We start from the raw sequence: 16,997 nt of genomic DNA on the forward strand, positions 1-16,997 counted from the left end.
TAATTTTAAAATATAAATAAATATTAAACTTTGATTTAACATACCTACAAATATAAGATAATTTAACAATTTAATTAGTCAATTTACTATTTTATAAAAATTATTAAATAGTATAAATATTTAAATTTATCATCTAGTATAATTGAATACTGACTCATTTAAATTTCATATAATATTTTAAATTTTACACAATTAAACCATAAATATAATAAGCAAACCCATTCACTTGGATGTTGGAACTCCATCGTCATAGTAGGGTGTATATCCGCCACCAAAAATGTTAGAAAACGCGTATCATTTTACAAATAAAAATAGAACTCTCAAAGAAAACTACATGTAACTGCTGTTAACGAATTAAAGTCTGAACCCGCGCCCACGGTGAAGAAAGTTCTATAAGGGATATAATTCGTAGTTTGGTCATTTGAAAACAATCAACATTCACAACATTCATTATTTTGATATTTCAGCCTATGCCCACATGTAAAGCCCGAAAGTTACTAATATTTGCATTTAATACAAGGCATATAGACAAATGGGGATGGATAACGCTTAGCCACAGCAAGAACCGCAGGCAGGCAGTGAACCTGGAAATTGGATAAAAGACAACCCAAAAGAGAAGAAATGATTAGCACAGGAAAACTAGAAAGGCAAAATAAATATCCGAATAAAGCAAAGAACGAAAGCAATGCAGATAAATTAAACTTACTATGGTCACGTCCCCTAATACTATCTAACCCACGAACATTGTCAAGACCGCCACGGGGAGGGCCTCGCGGGCCTCCACCATATGGTCCACCACCACCACCTCCACCAGGTCCTCCTCCTGGAGCACCTCCATCCCATTTCTTACCAACAGAACCTTTTCTGTAGGCATCTGACTTTTCCATCTAAAGATGAAAACATCATGAGCATGTTCAATACAGTGACCGCAGATTCATCCTAAACTCTATAATTGGAATCAAGAAACATAAGTATTACCGAGAACATTGTTGCAAAAAAGACGCCTATGAAGTTAACAATGGCCCAGAAAAAATCAGTGATTGTTTTAAGTCGCCATATTGATCGCTTTGATTTTACAACACCTGCACAAAATTTTACGAAGCTCCACTTATGGATCAATATCAACTTACATAATCATTTTGCGATGTCAAGAAAGAAACTATCTGTAGCAGATCTATTTTGGACAATTCGACACATCAATTCATACAAGCTGAAAATCTGTTCATACATTAAAATGAAGTACAATATAACAGGTATTGAGTTTTAAAGGCACAACAGCATAGCTGGTAGCCTTAGTTTCATGCTCAAGTTTCTATCAGTAATGCTATCAAATTATGCAACTACAGCAAAGAGAACATATAATTACATCAGGCCTAGCATCAGAAAAAAACGAGTCAGGATCAAAACTTCATACTCATCCTTAAAACTCTAACTGGGCAATCAAAATAGACACGGAACAATATTAAACAGAAAAATGAACATTTAAAATCAGATGAGCAGCTATAACCAGCAATTCGCCCCATGCAGAATATCATGACTGATTGAAAGGGTTGGTGAGTATCTCCACATTTTTACATCATAGGTAAAAAAAAATGGAATAGCTCTACATGTTTAGGGAAAAAATAGAGGAGCAAAAACTACAATAATTACAAAATTAACTCCTTTTTCAAGTGTATCAGTAACTTGCAACCACAAATTTGGCCATTTCAAGCAAATACTTTTGCAGTCACGGACATTTAGGCTAGTTATTTTAAGTACTTAGCTAACAATTAATGGAATACCAAAAACAAAGAAATAATGGCCAAAACAAAAAATGAGCAATTGATATAATTGAACATATGAAAGATTTCAGCTGTCTATGTAGTCATCATATTTCAGCATTATTAAGTGAAAAAACAAGTTAGCCAAAATGAGAAAGGGAGGAATGAAAACTAACATACAAAAGAAGAAAAACAGAGATAACAGAAAGATGTGCAAGGGAAAGAGTGCAGGTGTATTCGCATCAGACAAACTGAGCATGAAATGGGAAGAAAAAAGATACCTCATTTCTTTCACTTTAAACCTAGAAGATATTAACCCCAGTGCAAAAGAAAATAAGCAGTTCATATGTTAGGTAACCCCCATTAGTAGTTTGTTTAAATAGATTACGTAGTTATACTAGAGGGTTAGTTAGTTTGAACATGGCATGTTGCCTATAATAATATAAGGGGTTGAGAGGAAGATATTATCCAGTGATTTGAGAGGAAATACAAATTGTTGTGAGTCTAAGCCTCTTGAAAGTCCTAGAAATCATTTACATTCTTTTCAATTAAGATTTAGTAGAAACTTTTCTTTCTACAGTTCTGATCCAGTTCTATCATCATACTTCATATCTGAATTAATATTCTACATACTATTGAAAAAGTTATTCATTAATTCAATAACATTTTGCATTCCCCAAAATCCCAACATTGACTGCTTACGATAGTTAAATTAAAAGGAAAGATTATTACGGCGATAACCCTTTTAGAAAATAACAAATTTGCAAAAGCTATACAGAACATCTCCATAATTTACCTCCATGCCTTTTCTCAATAAAAATGGTATTCTCTAAGGGAATAAAAAAGAGTAGAAGATAAGACAGAAATAAGCAACAGAAAAGGACAAATCCATGATTTGCCAATGCCCCCTAAAACAAATCCAAAGAAATTGATCGAAATAGAAGCCCTTGGTTCACCAACAATAACCTCCAAATAGATGTAACTGTTATTTACTCCAGCACCTCCACTACTTAGTCTTCATTATGCAACCACCTTCCCCAATAAATACTATCTCTGCATTACTGTCATTACTCATTACATCGGATTCAAAACTAACGAAAACTCTCCAGTGTGACAATGTTCGTATATCTTTGAAATTACTGGTATACCAATTGAAATAGAAAACACTACCCACAACCCTTTTAAAATTAGAGATGAAAATCCCTCATTGAGAAGAGCTGGGCCACACCAATCTGTAGAGATAAATGGACCATATATTCTCTGAACATCAATTGATTAATAGGTTCCCATTTTACTTAAATGTTTCTGGTTTTCAAGTTAGTTATGAATGATCAATCTCTGAGCTTTGTGCAGACTTTCTATACAGAATTAGGTGAGTTCACAACAGTCTGTACTAAACAACCATTAATTGAGGATGATTATGTTTTTTAAGAGTTTTATCAAAAAGGAGTCAACGAGTCAAGCTAATGGGTATTTCCTGCGTTAACTTTCAGAGGGTTATTGACTATAGAAGCTGATATTCCTAACATACATTTTGAGATGAATGTAAAAATCGGCACTGTTTGAGAATAATATGCGGAAAAATTCCATGCACATTAAAATGACTCTGCTCAATGACCTCGATATTTGATGCTTTAAGATTTGTGACATATAAAACGGGTTAATTAAAATAAAATAAAAAAGAGTAATTTCATTTGATGGGTTATAAAAAAGAAACAGTATCAGTATAATTCTCAAAATATAAATGAAAGTTAGCAATCATCGAAAGTTAGGACTTCGGAGTTTTAAGAATTCGGACGCTTATTCTGAAAATGAAAACAAATATTAAAAAACATTGGATCTGAAACAACACATAATAGCTTCCATAAATCCAAGTCCCAATGATGAATCAGAACCTAAACCTAAACGGTAATAGAAAAAAAAGGGGGGGAAGAGGGGGGGGGGGGGTGGTTGATATGAATGAGAATTGAGAAGAGGAAGATACCTCGCTCAACGTAAGCCATGGGACAAAGATGGAAATTGCTGCAATTGAAGGGAAAGGAAAACTGGGGATATCGATATCTAAATTTTATGCAATTCAATTGATTCATATTATTATATCTGCTTATTCAATTCAACGGTGTTCTAGACTCGAAGTCCGTTCTAGGCTTTACGCGATTTTCCACTTGATGTACCCGTGTCTTGTTCTTATTGGATGAACAACCAACCGCCAATATGCCATTGGCATTTGAGACGTGGCCCGTGGGCCGAAATGGGCCTGCCCCTTAAACGCGGCCCGCCTTAGTGTTCGGTAGTAATTTCCGCACTTGGAAAAAAAATTATTAAAAAATATTTTAAATTACATTAAAAATTATTCGAAGCGATGTGTTTATTATATTTTTTTCAAATAAATTATACTTTTAGTTTCTTAATTAATGCTTTATTTTGATCATAGATAAAGGTTAAGTTATAAAGATAAACTTTTTAAATATATGCTCAAGAAATTTACAAAATATTAATTTTTATTCAAATATAATATTTAATATTAGTTATACATTAAATAATGTGATAGTCTGTTATTTTTAATAAATATTTTTTATATAAAATTTATTATTATTATTATTATTATTAAACACATGTTAAAAAATATATTAATATTATTTTTTAAAAATTAATAAATTATTAGATATTTTACTAAATTTTGCTTATATTATAACAAAAAAGGAAACTGTCAAATGGTTTATTTAAATGTGCCTATTTTTATAAATGGCATTTATTTTTTAAATATGGATATGTAAAAACAGGCTAAAAAATAAAATACACAAAAGATAAAAATAATAATATTATACTTGTATCACATGTGATTTTTTAGCAATCCAAATAGTAAAAATTGTAAATTAATGGAGATCAGCTACAATATTATCGTAAAAGTACCATCTTTTTTATATATTATTATAAATAAAAATGCTATATTATGAGAAAAAAATGTCTTCTCTACTATAAATAAAAATGATATATTATGATGGAAAAATGTCTTCTCTGTGTTGTTGTTACAATGATTTGTTAAATAATTTTTAATTTTAGGTATTCAATATTTTGTCATTCTTAATGAGAAAATAATATATATATATATATATATATATATATAATTAAATAACATAAATTTGTTATTAGAACTAACTTCAACAAAAAAAAAACACATTCTATGATAATTAATTTTAAAAAATTTGAAAACTAAAATAAAAACTAACTATATTTGCAAAGATTAAAAATATATTTAAATAAAATTTAAATTATAAAAATAAAAAAATACTTACATGTACAATGCATAAATACATAATCTAGTTATAATAAACTTTAGTGTGATACTGTGTTTCACATTTTGAAAAGAGAGAGAGGTTAAATCATTTCTTTAGATAATGATGGAAAGTTTAATAATATAAATGATATTACTGTCTTTTATTTCTTTTATTCATATTTTTTTATTTTTTTAAAAAATAAAAAAGTAAATATTTTTCTCTCTAAAAATTAATAATTTTAAAATTATTTTTTAAAAAATAAAAATAAAAATTCTAATCATAAAAGAGTATAAGAGAGTGAAAAAAGAAAAATTCCAAAATAGAAATCTTAAAAAACTAGTGTACAGAGAATTTTTTAAAAATTTAAAAAAATTCTAAAAAATCTTTTAATTCTTCTTTTCTTAATTAAGTAACTTACAAAGGTTTAAACTCCTTTAACTTTTCCCTTCTCCTTTCCTCTCCTTCCTTTTTAAACTAATTCCCAAACATTGCCCAAGACTCTTAATATTTAAAAAATATATAAAATTATTTTAATTAAAAAAACTTATTTAATATCATAATATTTAAAATAAAAATTCAATAATAGGCAAGTTTTTATGAAATAAATTAATAGTTAAAATTTCTAAAATTATTATGATATAAAAAAATGAATAATATTAACCTAGAATAATATGATTATTAACTTTGAAAATTAATATTGTGACACCTAAATAATGTCAATTTGGACTAATTAATAAATTAAAGTTAATTAAATAAATTATTTGTTTAAAGAAAAGAAAAAACACCTAAAAATAAATTAACCACTCGTAACCAAGCGGGACAAAGCCATACTAATTACATCCTTATGTATCAAAGGTTTGAGCTTGAGAAGAATGTCCTCTAACACATGATCACTTAAGGACAAGAAATGATCCATACTAGCTAGAAAATATGCACATTTATTAGCTTCCATGTAAAGATGAGCAATAAAATATGACCAATTTAAATCAAGGAGCTTTCAAATCTCTTTTATAATTTTAAAAACAATAATGTCCCTTCGAGCAACCATTACAAGCAAAATTAGAAGTACTCAAACAATCTACTTCCACCCATAACACTTGGATACCTAAAAAGTGAGTAAACTTGAGACCTTTTACAATTCCCTATAACTTTGCATGAAGTATCGAACAACAACCCAAGTTGGAGATAAAATATTTGATAGACTTCTCAAAATTGTCTCTCAAAATACCCCCACACGTCACCTAACTTGAATTTAGCATTGTTAAACCATCCACATTTGACTTAGTTACATTACCACATAGAGCTACTTATCTAATTTTTTACATAGTACGAGTTTTATTAGTGATAACCTTTCCTAACATATCATTCTTCTTCATGCATGTAACAAAGTTCATCACATCCCATTTTAGCAACTCTAAGATTTTAGACTTTTGATCGAAAACTATATCATTTCGGTCTAGCCATATTTATTAAGCCCCAACTATGAACATATCCTACCAATGAACATTGTCTTTAAGCTTGAAAGATTTAAAGGTTGAATCATAACCAATCATGAATGCCATAGCTAAAAAATCTATCCCAAAGAGTCTTCATGGATATAGGTTTTCCAATAATCTTTAGCATATGGGTAATCTCTCAAAACATGACTTATGTTCTCACAAAGATTCTAACATCTCAGGCACTACTCACAATGGATCCCCTTATGAGATAGCTCAACTCTCATGGCCAAACTATTGTACCACAACTTCTATACATGAAGCTTGACTCTAGATGAGCTATGCCACTTCCAATGAGTTTCTTACTCAACGTATGTTATTCTAAACAGAAGTAGCATTTATTAGCAGATAAAATGATCGGATAAAAAACATATCATTAGCCTCCAAATGCCAAAAGATTGTATATGGGTCTGCTTCTTCATTAAGAGGTATAAAGCCTGCAAGACAGTTAATCACTTGGGTTGGGATAATATTCCTGATGAGATCCTTACTCCACCATCATTTACTGTAAAGGATGATGTAGAATAATTATTCATCCAATCTAAAAATATCTCAAGTGACATAACTTTTTAAAGGTTTCATGCCTGAAAGGAATTTATCTTTCAAAAAATACAATGAGTGACCATTTCTTAGCATCCAACATAGCCTTTTATCAAGATATTGTCATATTCTAGTCATAATTTTTCAACACATTGAATCTCTAGACGTGGCATGTGTAGTAGGAATCTCTTGAGATCTACATTTATATTTAGCTTTCATGAGGGAAACTAAACACTACTAGAAATATGCAAATTATAGACGTAAAAAATCCATCTATAATATAGATGAGTTTATATACAGAAAATAGAAAAATTAGTTTTTTAAATTTTTGGATAAATTTGTCTATACTAAAGACAGACAAAATTTGTTTGTAAAATTTGTCTATAAATTTAGACAAATTTTTTTCTTTCTATATTATAGACAGATTTACAGACAAAAATATGTCTATAATTTTACAAACGAATTTATAGACAAAAAAAATTAAGATGCAATTTTACAGGCATATTTTACAAACTAATTTTTTTCTATTTGTATTTCAGACAAATTTAAATACTAGTTTTTTTATCTGTAATTTGAAACTATTTTGCACCTAGACGGTAAAATTTATTTGTAACTGCATTAATGAAACACAACATTCCATGAATAGAGTTACAAATTAATTCTTTCATCTATAAGTCAATTAATAAAATGCTAAATTTAATCAATGCACTTACAAATAAAAAAATCGTCTGTAATATGCAAAATAGAATAAAAGCACGTCTCCTTCCTCTTCTTCCTCATTTCTTTATTTTCTTGTCTCTCTAATCTCTTTCTAACATCTTCGCTTCCTTGCGCATTACCAGTAGTTTGAGCCTCCATTTTGCAAATAAATTGTGTCATTGTGTTTCTAGTATTATAATCTAACTTTTAATCGATTTTTTTTCTCTATTTTTTGTGTAGGATATATACTTTTTTGTTATAAAATATTTATTACAAATGGATCACACAAGAGAAAGGGGTAGAAAAAGATGTGTTTGGTGGGGTGATATAAGAACTAACAAAATAATTGTTATAAATTAATTTATTATAGACGAAAAAATTTGTCTATAATTTTACAAATGGTAAAATTTATCTATAATAAATATAATAGACAGAAAAATCTATCTGTAAACTTATAAACAGGTTTATAGACAGAAAAATTCATCGATAAATTTAGAAATAAATTCCGTCCATAAATTTGTCATTACAAATGGATTAAAAAATATGTCTATAATATTAAAATCCATTTATTATCATTTAAAACTCGTCGATAAAATCCACCTATATAATGTAAAATTATGGTAGTGTAAAGAAACAATTGGATTTGGTCATCCCTTAACATATTAACCATAGAAACCTCATTAATTTTCTAAAGACTATGAAAGCCTAATACATTTTCATCTTTTGGTTTTCATATAATAATCTATGAAATGATATAGATCTTCTTTTTATCATTAAAGGATTATTCGTCAGTAAGTGTACATGTCAAAAAGTAATAGAGTTTTAAATTAAGTTTTCAAAATATTGTTTTACAAAAATTGTACTCAAGTACCAAAAAAATTTTAATTTAATTGTTCGAATTAAAGAGATAGATACTAAAAATAAACCACTTTATTCAGTAATTTAAAATAATAAAAAAACACATTTTGTATTACTAATTAAAAGAGAACCTAGGGTGTATTGTTTTACTTTTATACGTCTTTATGTTTTTGTTTACTCTAAATCTAATTGCGATTTCCTTAAGATTGTCAATTACTCATACAACTTTTATTAACATCCAATTATCATGTAATGTTAACAATTTTTTCTCTAAATTATTACCTCCAATGATCATGAAAGGTGAAAGTATAGGAAGGTATGAAACACCTATAAGATTGTTAATAAATAACAATTAGAAGAAAAACATAGTTAAGTTTAGTTCATCTAATTCTTTGTCTCATTTTATTCTATAATTCATTAATTACATATGGTACGATTGTCTACTATGTAATTAATCATAATATGCTAGAAGTCGCCAATTTCTAACATACATTTATATGCACTAGAATAAAAATCACCACCCACAGAAACTGAAACTATTATTAAATTTAAAAATCATATAAAATTATGTGAGATTCATTATAACCCTAGCTATGGATTTAGTTACTTCTCACAAAATAAACAATCAAAATAATTGTAAACACTTCCATAAACATGAAAGAAAAATGCAAACTAAAAAAATCCCCTAAAGGAAGGAGTGAAAAAAAGTTCTTGTTCTTCAACACACTCTTGATCACTTGTTTAGACTCTGAAGAAGCTTTCTTTGTCTTTGCTAGTAATCTTTGCTCTCTATGATTGCAAGTGTCGTCAAAGGTGTGCCAAATCTAAAATGCCTAAGTCATTGCTCCCTAGGATCGTGAAGTGAAGGACTAGTTTTTGACAAAGATCAATTTCAATACACAATCTTGCAAATTCCTAACGTGAATGAATGGAAGTATTGTCATCAATCTTGAGCATGGTGCCTAGTTGGCTCCTAATCCTCCATAGAATAGTCTCATCACATAATCAAGAATTCACATCCATAATGTGATCTTCTTGAACTCACTTTCTTTAGGGTTAAATGTTCATAGGAAAGTATACCCATCGAAAGTAATCAAAGGCTCTAAAATAAGTTTCTGAAATATTGTCCCATAAGGATTGCTTTCAATTATTAATAATTTCTTAATTTAATTGTTTGAACTAAAGAATGTGAGAGTAAATAAAACAAGGATTCAATATAATGCAATTAAGTAGAATTAAAATAGCACAACTTCTAAAAATAAACTAATCAAGAAGAACTTAGGGCATATGGTTTCATCTTTACACTTCTCTATGTTCACTTTTAGATTAATTCTAATTTTAGTTTCCTTATGATTGCTGATCAATTGAATTTTTATAACATTATTTCCTCTAATTCCTAACTCATTAATCCTCTTTTGTACCTAATTGGTTTAAATTGGATCATTTTATGATGTTTAAATTTTATTTGGGCTTTATTTACTTTTTTCAGTATTTGAAAAATTCTGATACTGCTTTAATTTCTGGACCATATCTTGAGTTGTAGAACTCTTTTCATTGTGATTCTTGATTTGTAGGAAAGCTAAGAGAAAGGTGCACAACTCCTGTGAGAGGTCAGAAACCAATTCTGATGATAAGAAGCTAAAACTAGGCCTGGAAAAAGTTGAAACGCTGCAGTCGTGGATCCTAAGCAAGGTGTAGTATTTGGGTCATATCTCAGTCCACAGACATCCGATGAAGCCCATTCCAGTGGCGTTTTGAAGCTGACATCCAAGGATACAATTTTATTTCAGGCCACGAACCAAAAAGAGGCTGTTTTCATAGCCCAAAAAATGGAACAAAGTGATGAACGGAATTTTGAATTTTAAATTTTGAATTTGGAATTTTAATTTTTTGGCTCCTCTCCTCTCTTCTTTATTTTCGTTTTTTTTTCTCCCCTTTTATGACTTGTTTTCCTCCATCCATGGAGGCTTAGATTTTCATCTAATTCAAGGATTAAAAGGGACGTGACACTCTTGAGGATTGGTTTTGCAATTTATTCAACAACAAATTCAGTTTCATCTCTTCCTTCTTTCTCCTCTTGCTAATTATGATTTCGAATTGAAGTTCTTCGTTTGGATTGATAATTGTGCAGTTGTTTGATTACATATTATTCGGTTGATGTATGTAATTAATTCTTGAAGGAGTGTGAATTAGATTTTCAGGTTTGAGATCTAAGATTAATGGCATTGGTGAATTAAATTAACACAAATCGATTATGTTCTAGAGGTTTCTGAACTTTGAGCAAATTGTGTGTTAATCGAATGCATGAGAGTTCTCGTGTGAATACTTAATTTGAATTGAGGTTTTATTCAAATTTAATATTAATCACTAATTTGTTATTTGATGCATCTTCTTGGAATCCAGTGATAAAGTGGTCGTAGTTCTTCTAAATTCTTGGATTAGAGTTTTTAATTATTTTTAACTTTTGATTCTAATTAGTTATTCTAAAAATCAAACCCCCTCTAAAAATTTTATAATCGTATAACGTTATCATCGTTGGGAGACGACTCGGATTGTACCTCTTACTACATAATTTTTATGCAATTCAGTTTTTATTAATTTGTCCGAGAGCGACACTCGCGATCAAATTTTGGCGCCATTGCCGGGGATGATGATGTTATTTGATTATATCATTCTGTGTTAATTTGATTGCATTGCATATTCTGTGTTGCATTTTACATGTAATTAGGATTATGCATAATTAGTGTTTTTCATCGAATTAGGATTCTGCATAATTAGCATTTTTCAGCATAATTGTGTCTATGCATTCTGTTTTAGTAGCCTTTGAATAGCATAATAGGTAGTCATCTATCCTTGCTTAGTATTACATCATTCAATTCTCTACATTCTGTGTTGTGTTTCTGCATTTTTGCATTTTGCATTCTCGAAAAAGTACACGGCCATGTATATGACCATGTAGATCACTACCCAAAAATTCCAAAAAAAAAAAAAAATCTCACACAGAGATGTACACGGTCAAGTACATGGGTACATGACCATGTAGATCTCTGCCCAACAATTTTTGAAAACTACACAGGCGTGTATTTGAACGTGTAGATCTTTGTCCAAACTTAAAAGTGACATAACTTTTTGCATACAGCTCTGATTTCTTATTGTAATATATGCATGTCATATAGCTTGACGAGATCTACGCAATGGCAATAGGCCAAAGGCCGGTTGGTGGTTTTTGAAAAAAAATTATTTTTTCATTCTTATTTAGATATTATGGCTCAGAGAACTTTTTATATGGCTGATCATAGAAGACTAGAGAACAAGCTAGATGGGGTAACTTTTTTCATTCTTCTTTGATTGAACAATCGACATTATCACAAATGGCTACAATGTTGTGTGAAATTTGTACTTCACCTGAACATCATACTGATTTCTGTCCTATATTGCATGAGCTTGTAGGTTGGATGAATAATTCAAACTTGGGATGGGGTAATTTTACACAGCAACAATATCAACCCCTACCACAAACTGCTGCATCTTCCAAGAATGAGCCTTCCTTGGAAGAGTTGATGAGAGAAATGGCAATTAACGATCTGAATTTCCAGCTAAGAACAGAAGCATCTATTCAAAACTTGAAAAATCAGATTGGACAATTGGCTTCCACTTTGAACCAATTGCAAATTCAAGGTCCTGGTAATCTTTCTACACAACCAGTTGTTGATCCATAAAATGTTACTTTGAATTTAAGAAAGACCATTCAAGACTCGCAAGAGCAGCAACCAACAGATGAAGATCTTAATACTACTGTTCCAGCAAGTGATTGCAGCCCAGCAAGTGTAGAATTTGCTCCTACTGCTCATGCCACTTCTACCAATGCAGCAAAAAATTTTGAGCAACATGTTCCTCTTCCATTTCATTTGGTTTTATATGATAATTTGTTGAATAATGTAGTCGATTATAATTTGGCCGAGTTTTCTAAATTTTCAGATTGTATTAATTATCCTAACTTAGCCAATTATCTTAATTCTTTTACTTGCGATGCATGTAATAATTTTGCAAAATGTAGCATCTGTGTTGAGATTGATACGTATGTTTATGGTGATTTTGATGCAGCTATTGCAAATTCTGAAAAAGTAAATCATGATGCATCCACTACAGATTCAGCTTCAATTTTACATTGCCTCCTTCTCTAACGCTGCCTCCTACATCTGAGTTGAAGCTATTTCCTAAGCAATTGAAGTATGGATACTACATCACTATATATCCAAGAAGACAGTAGCCAAAGTATAGCAAGAGTACACAATATTTTGCACATCAAGGCAATCAAGAACATGGAAAGAAGCTCATTGAGTTTATCAAACAACTGGAAGTCTATCCATGGTTATTTCTTCCATGTTCCCAATTAAATGAAGTGCTGCAAATTTATTAAAAAAAGGAGGAATATCTAGGGATACAACTAAAACTGCTGCCATCAAAAGTGTCTCTTAGAATTAAAGATCATAAGGTGTCAAGCTAGTGACGTTAAAAGAGCGCTGTGTGAGAGACAACTCACAGTTATTTTATTTTATTTTATTTTTATTTTTTTAGAAGTTTTCAATTTATTTTCTGCATTCAATAATGGTCTTGCATTTGGGTTGTGATAATTCATGAAGTTGCTACACATCTTTGAAGCATAAACACTTCATGTTGCACGTTACCTTATTATTTCACACGCATTTCTGCATAATTCTAAATTTTGCAGTGGAAAAACACAAATTTTGGAGACCATTGAGGACATATCCTTGGAGACCATTGAGGAGGTTTGCTTGCTAGCAGCCACTTATGCTTGAATAGGGAGTTTCACTTTCCCTTTCCTTACTATATTTTACTTATATTTTCATTATACATTACATTGAGGACAATGTAAAGTTGAAGTGTGGGGGGGAGAGTAATAGGTTTTTATTATTTAGCATTGTTTTTGTTTTTCTTTGTTGAATTAGAAGTTGTTGAGTTAAGGCATTAGTCATTAAGGAGGATAGAGTTCCTACATGATTTCATTTTTGCTCCTTCCTCTTGATATATATGAATTGAGTGATTGATTTTAATTTGTATGATTGAGTATGTTAGACTTTACCTTTGTGAGCTTTTGAGCCTTATTTTTGGATGGTTAGAATTCATGCCATTCTTTTCTTTCTTGTGTGCTTTCCCTCTTAGATTTTGTCATTCTAGAACTTGTTTTGATTCTTCTTTAATGCTACAATTTTCATATGCAATTATGAATATGATAGAGGCATTTCTTTCAAATTTTTACCCACTTGGCCATATAGTTTACCTTGCATTTTGCCCTTTGTTTAGCCCCTTTAAGTCTTATTGACAATTCTTTGGCTTCTAGTACATTATAAACTTTAAGTGAAAAACCATGTTATACCTAACCTTAGGGAATAGGGAGTGCATTGGTTTCATTAATGTTATTGCATTTCAAGTTTGGAAAGAATGCAAGAAGAAAAAAAGGGGGGGGGGGGAAGAAAGAAAAAAAAAAGAAGAAAAAAATAATAAAAAAAATTATTACAAAGAAAATGGAAAATTTTGATGAAGGGAAAATGAAGTCCAAGGAGAATAAATATATGTTATGACTTGATTTGTCTAAAGACCAATGTTATTCCTATTCTCTTTTGTTGTATCTTGTCATATCTTCATATTTCCCTACCCTTACCTTAGCCTCATTACAACCATTGAATAAAGTCTTCTTGATTTGTGTTTACATATGATTGTAAGTAGTGGAGAAGTAGAAGATTAACAAGCTTATGGTAATGCATTGTCTTTTGAGGTGACTTGAGTGAAACACTTTGAACCATACACTTGAGAGTTGAGTTGTATACACCATCTTGTGAGATCTTTCATGCTTGATCTATATACTTTGAATGATATTGCTTGGCTTGCATTTTTTAGAGGTTGGGAGTTGGATGTTTGATTGTTGTAGAACTCTTGATGCTTTATTTGATCTTGTGTCCCTAAGTTCAGCACTTCTAAGGATTCATTGTAGAATTTATTTATTTTGATTATTCTATGATTTTTTAGGTTACATGTTTTTATTTGCTTGATTGTGTCTTACATGAGGACATGCAAGAGCTAAGTGTGGGGGAATTTGATCAATTGGATTTTTATAACATTATTTTCTCTAATTCCTAGCTCATTAATCCTTTTTTATATCTAATTGGTTGAATTGGATCATTTTATGATGTTTGAATTTTATTTGGGCTTTATTTAATTTTTCTAGTATTTGGCAAATTCTGATACTGTTTTGGTTTCTAGACCATATCTTGAGTTGTAGAACTCTTTTTATTGTGATTCTTGATTTGCAGGAAAGCTAAGAGAAAGGTGCACAATTCCTATAAGAGGTCAGAAACCAATTCTGATGATAAGAAGCTGAAACTGGGTCTGAAAAAAGTTGAAACGCTGCTCGTGAATCCTAAGCAAGGTGCAGTATTTGGGCCATATCTCAGTCCACAGACATCCGATTAAGCTCATTCTAGTGGCGTTTTGAAGCTAACATCCAAGGCTACAATTTTCTTTCAGGCCATGAACCAAAAAGAGGCCGTTTTCATAGCCCAAAAAATAGAACAAAGTAACAAACGAAATTTTGAATTTGGAATTTTAATTTTTTGGCTCCTCTCCTCTCTTCTCTGTTTTTGTTTTTTTTTCTCCCCTTTTACGACTTGTTTCCCTCCATCCATGGAGGCTTAGATTTTCATCTAATTCAAGGATTAAAAGGGACATGACACTCTTGAGGATTGGTTTCGCAATTTATTCAACAACAAATTCGGTTTCATCTCTTCTTTCTTTCTCCTCTTGCTAATTATGATTTTGAATTGAAGTTTTTCGTTTGGATTGATAATTGTGCAGTTGTTTGATTACATATTATTCGGTTGATGCATGTAATTAATTCTTGAAGGAGTGTGAATTAGATTTTCAGGTTTGAGATCTAAGATTAATGGCATTGGTGAATTAAATTAATACAAATCGATTAGGTTTTAGAGGTTTCTGAACTTTGAGCAAATTGTGTGTTAATCGAATGCATGAGGGTTCTTGTGTGAATGCTTAATTTGAATTGAGGTTTCATTTGAATTTAATGTTAATCACTAATTTGTTGTTTGATGCATCTTCTTGGAATCTAGTGATAGAGTGGTCGTAGTTCTTCTAAATTCTTGGATTAGAGTTTTTAATTATTTTTAACTTTTAATTCTAATTAGTTATTCTATAAATCAAACCCCCTCTAAAAATTTTATAATCGTATAACGTTATCATCGTTGGGAGATGATTCGGATTGCACTATTTACTACATAATTTTTATGCAATTCGGTTTTTATTAATTTGTTCGAAAGCGACACTCGCGATCAATTACTAACCACTTATACTAATTCTATTAACATCCAATGATATTACAATGTTAATACTTTTTTTTTCTCTAAACTATCACCTCTAATGATCATGCAAGGTAAAAGGAAGAGAAAGTATAAAGAGCCTATGAGTTGTTAATTTAATAATGATTAAAAAAGAAGAACTAAGCTTGGTCTACCTAATCTTTTGTCTTGTTTTATTCTATAGATTCATTAACTATAATAGTATGATCGCCTACAATATAATTAATTATGGTATATTCAAGAATTATTAATTTTGACATATAAATATAGCACAATAGGATAAATACCAATAAAAAATGAAAACACAAAACTATCATAAATAATAAAAATTCTATAGAGTCATGCAAGGAATCCACCATAACCTGAGCTATGGATTTAGCTATACATAATATAAAAGAAAATAAAAAAAATACTAAACAAATCTTTAGTAATTGAAAAGTAAATACAAACTAGAGGAATCTGCAATAGAGAAAAGATGAAGATAGTTTTTGATCCCAAAATATGCTTCCAAAACTCCTATAGTCGTTAGCAATGAGCTAACACTAAGATTGAAGATGTGAGGTATTAAAAATATCAAAAGGATAAAAAAAAGTCTCTTTGCATGTTCTCAAAGCACCCCGTGCTAGATGCAAAGGTTTAGGTGTGCTAGTTGCTGTGAAATCTATTTTTTCATCTAATTTGAGTTTAAAATGCACCCAAAACCTAGTTGTAGCCTTCTTGCATTAAATTGCTTAATAATTATAAAAATTAGTGTAACAACCTAATAAAATAATGGTCACTCATAAAAATATAATCTATAAAAACTTGACAAAATACAGACTTATCATTAAAGAATGAAAAAAAAGTTGTGCAAAGAATACTAAACAAGTAAAAACATTGTTCATTCATGAATTGACTTTCTAATAAAATTTCAATTACTAAACCTATTACCTAATTAAACATAAACTCTAAGATAATTAATTGAATATTTTAGGT

The 16,997-nt window shown here is 30.1% G+C and overlaps 1 protein-coding gene across 1 annotated transcript; it reads right to left on the bottom strand.

Moving 5' to 3' along the window:
* Window positions 1-458: 458 nt before the first annotated feature.
* LOC113847570 (selenoprotein K) lies at window positions 459-3,881 on the bottom strand. The gene is made up of 4 exons (XM_027476758.1): window positions 3,745-3,881; window positions 979-1,082; window positions 707-887; window positions 459-584 (listed from the first exon to the last, which is right to left on the bottom strand). Exons 1-4 carry the CDS (start codon window positions 3,848-3,850, stop codon window positions 550-552), a joined length of 426 nt encoding a protein of 141 aa, XP_027332559.1. The 5' UTR covers window positions 3,851-3,881; the 3' UTR covers window positions 459-549.
* Window positions 3,882-16,997: the final 13,116 nt, after the last annotated feature.

This window comes from Abrus precatorius, unplaced genomic scaffold, assembly GCF_003935025.1.
Source record: "Abrus precatorius isolate BTA unplaced genomic scaffold, Abrus_2018 Scaffold8, whole genome shotgun sequence".
Taxonomy (NCBI): Eukaryota; Viridiplantae; Streptophyta; class Magnoliopsida; order Fabales; family Fabaceae; genus Abrus; species Abrus precatorius.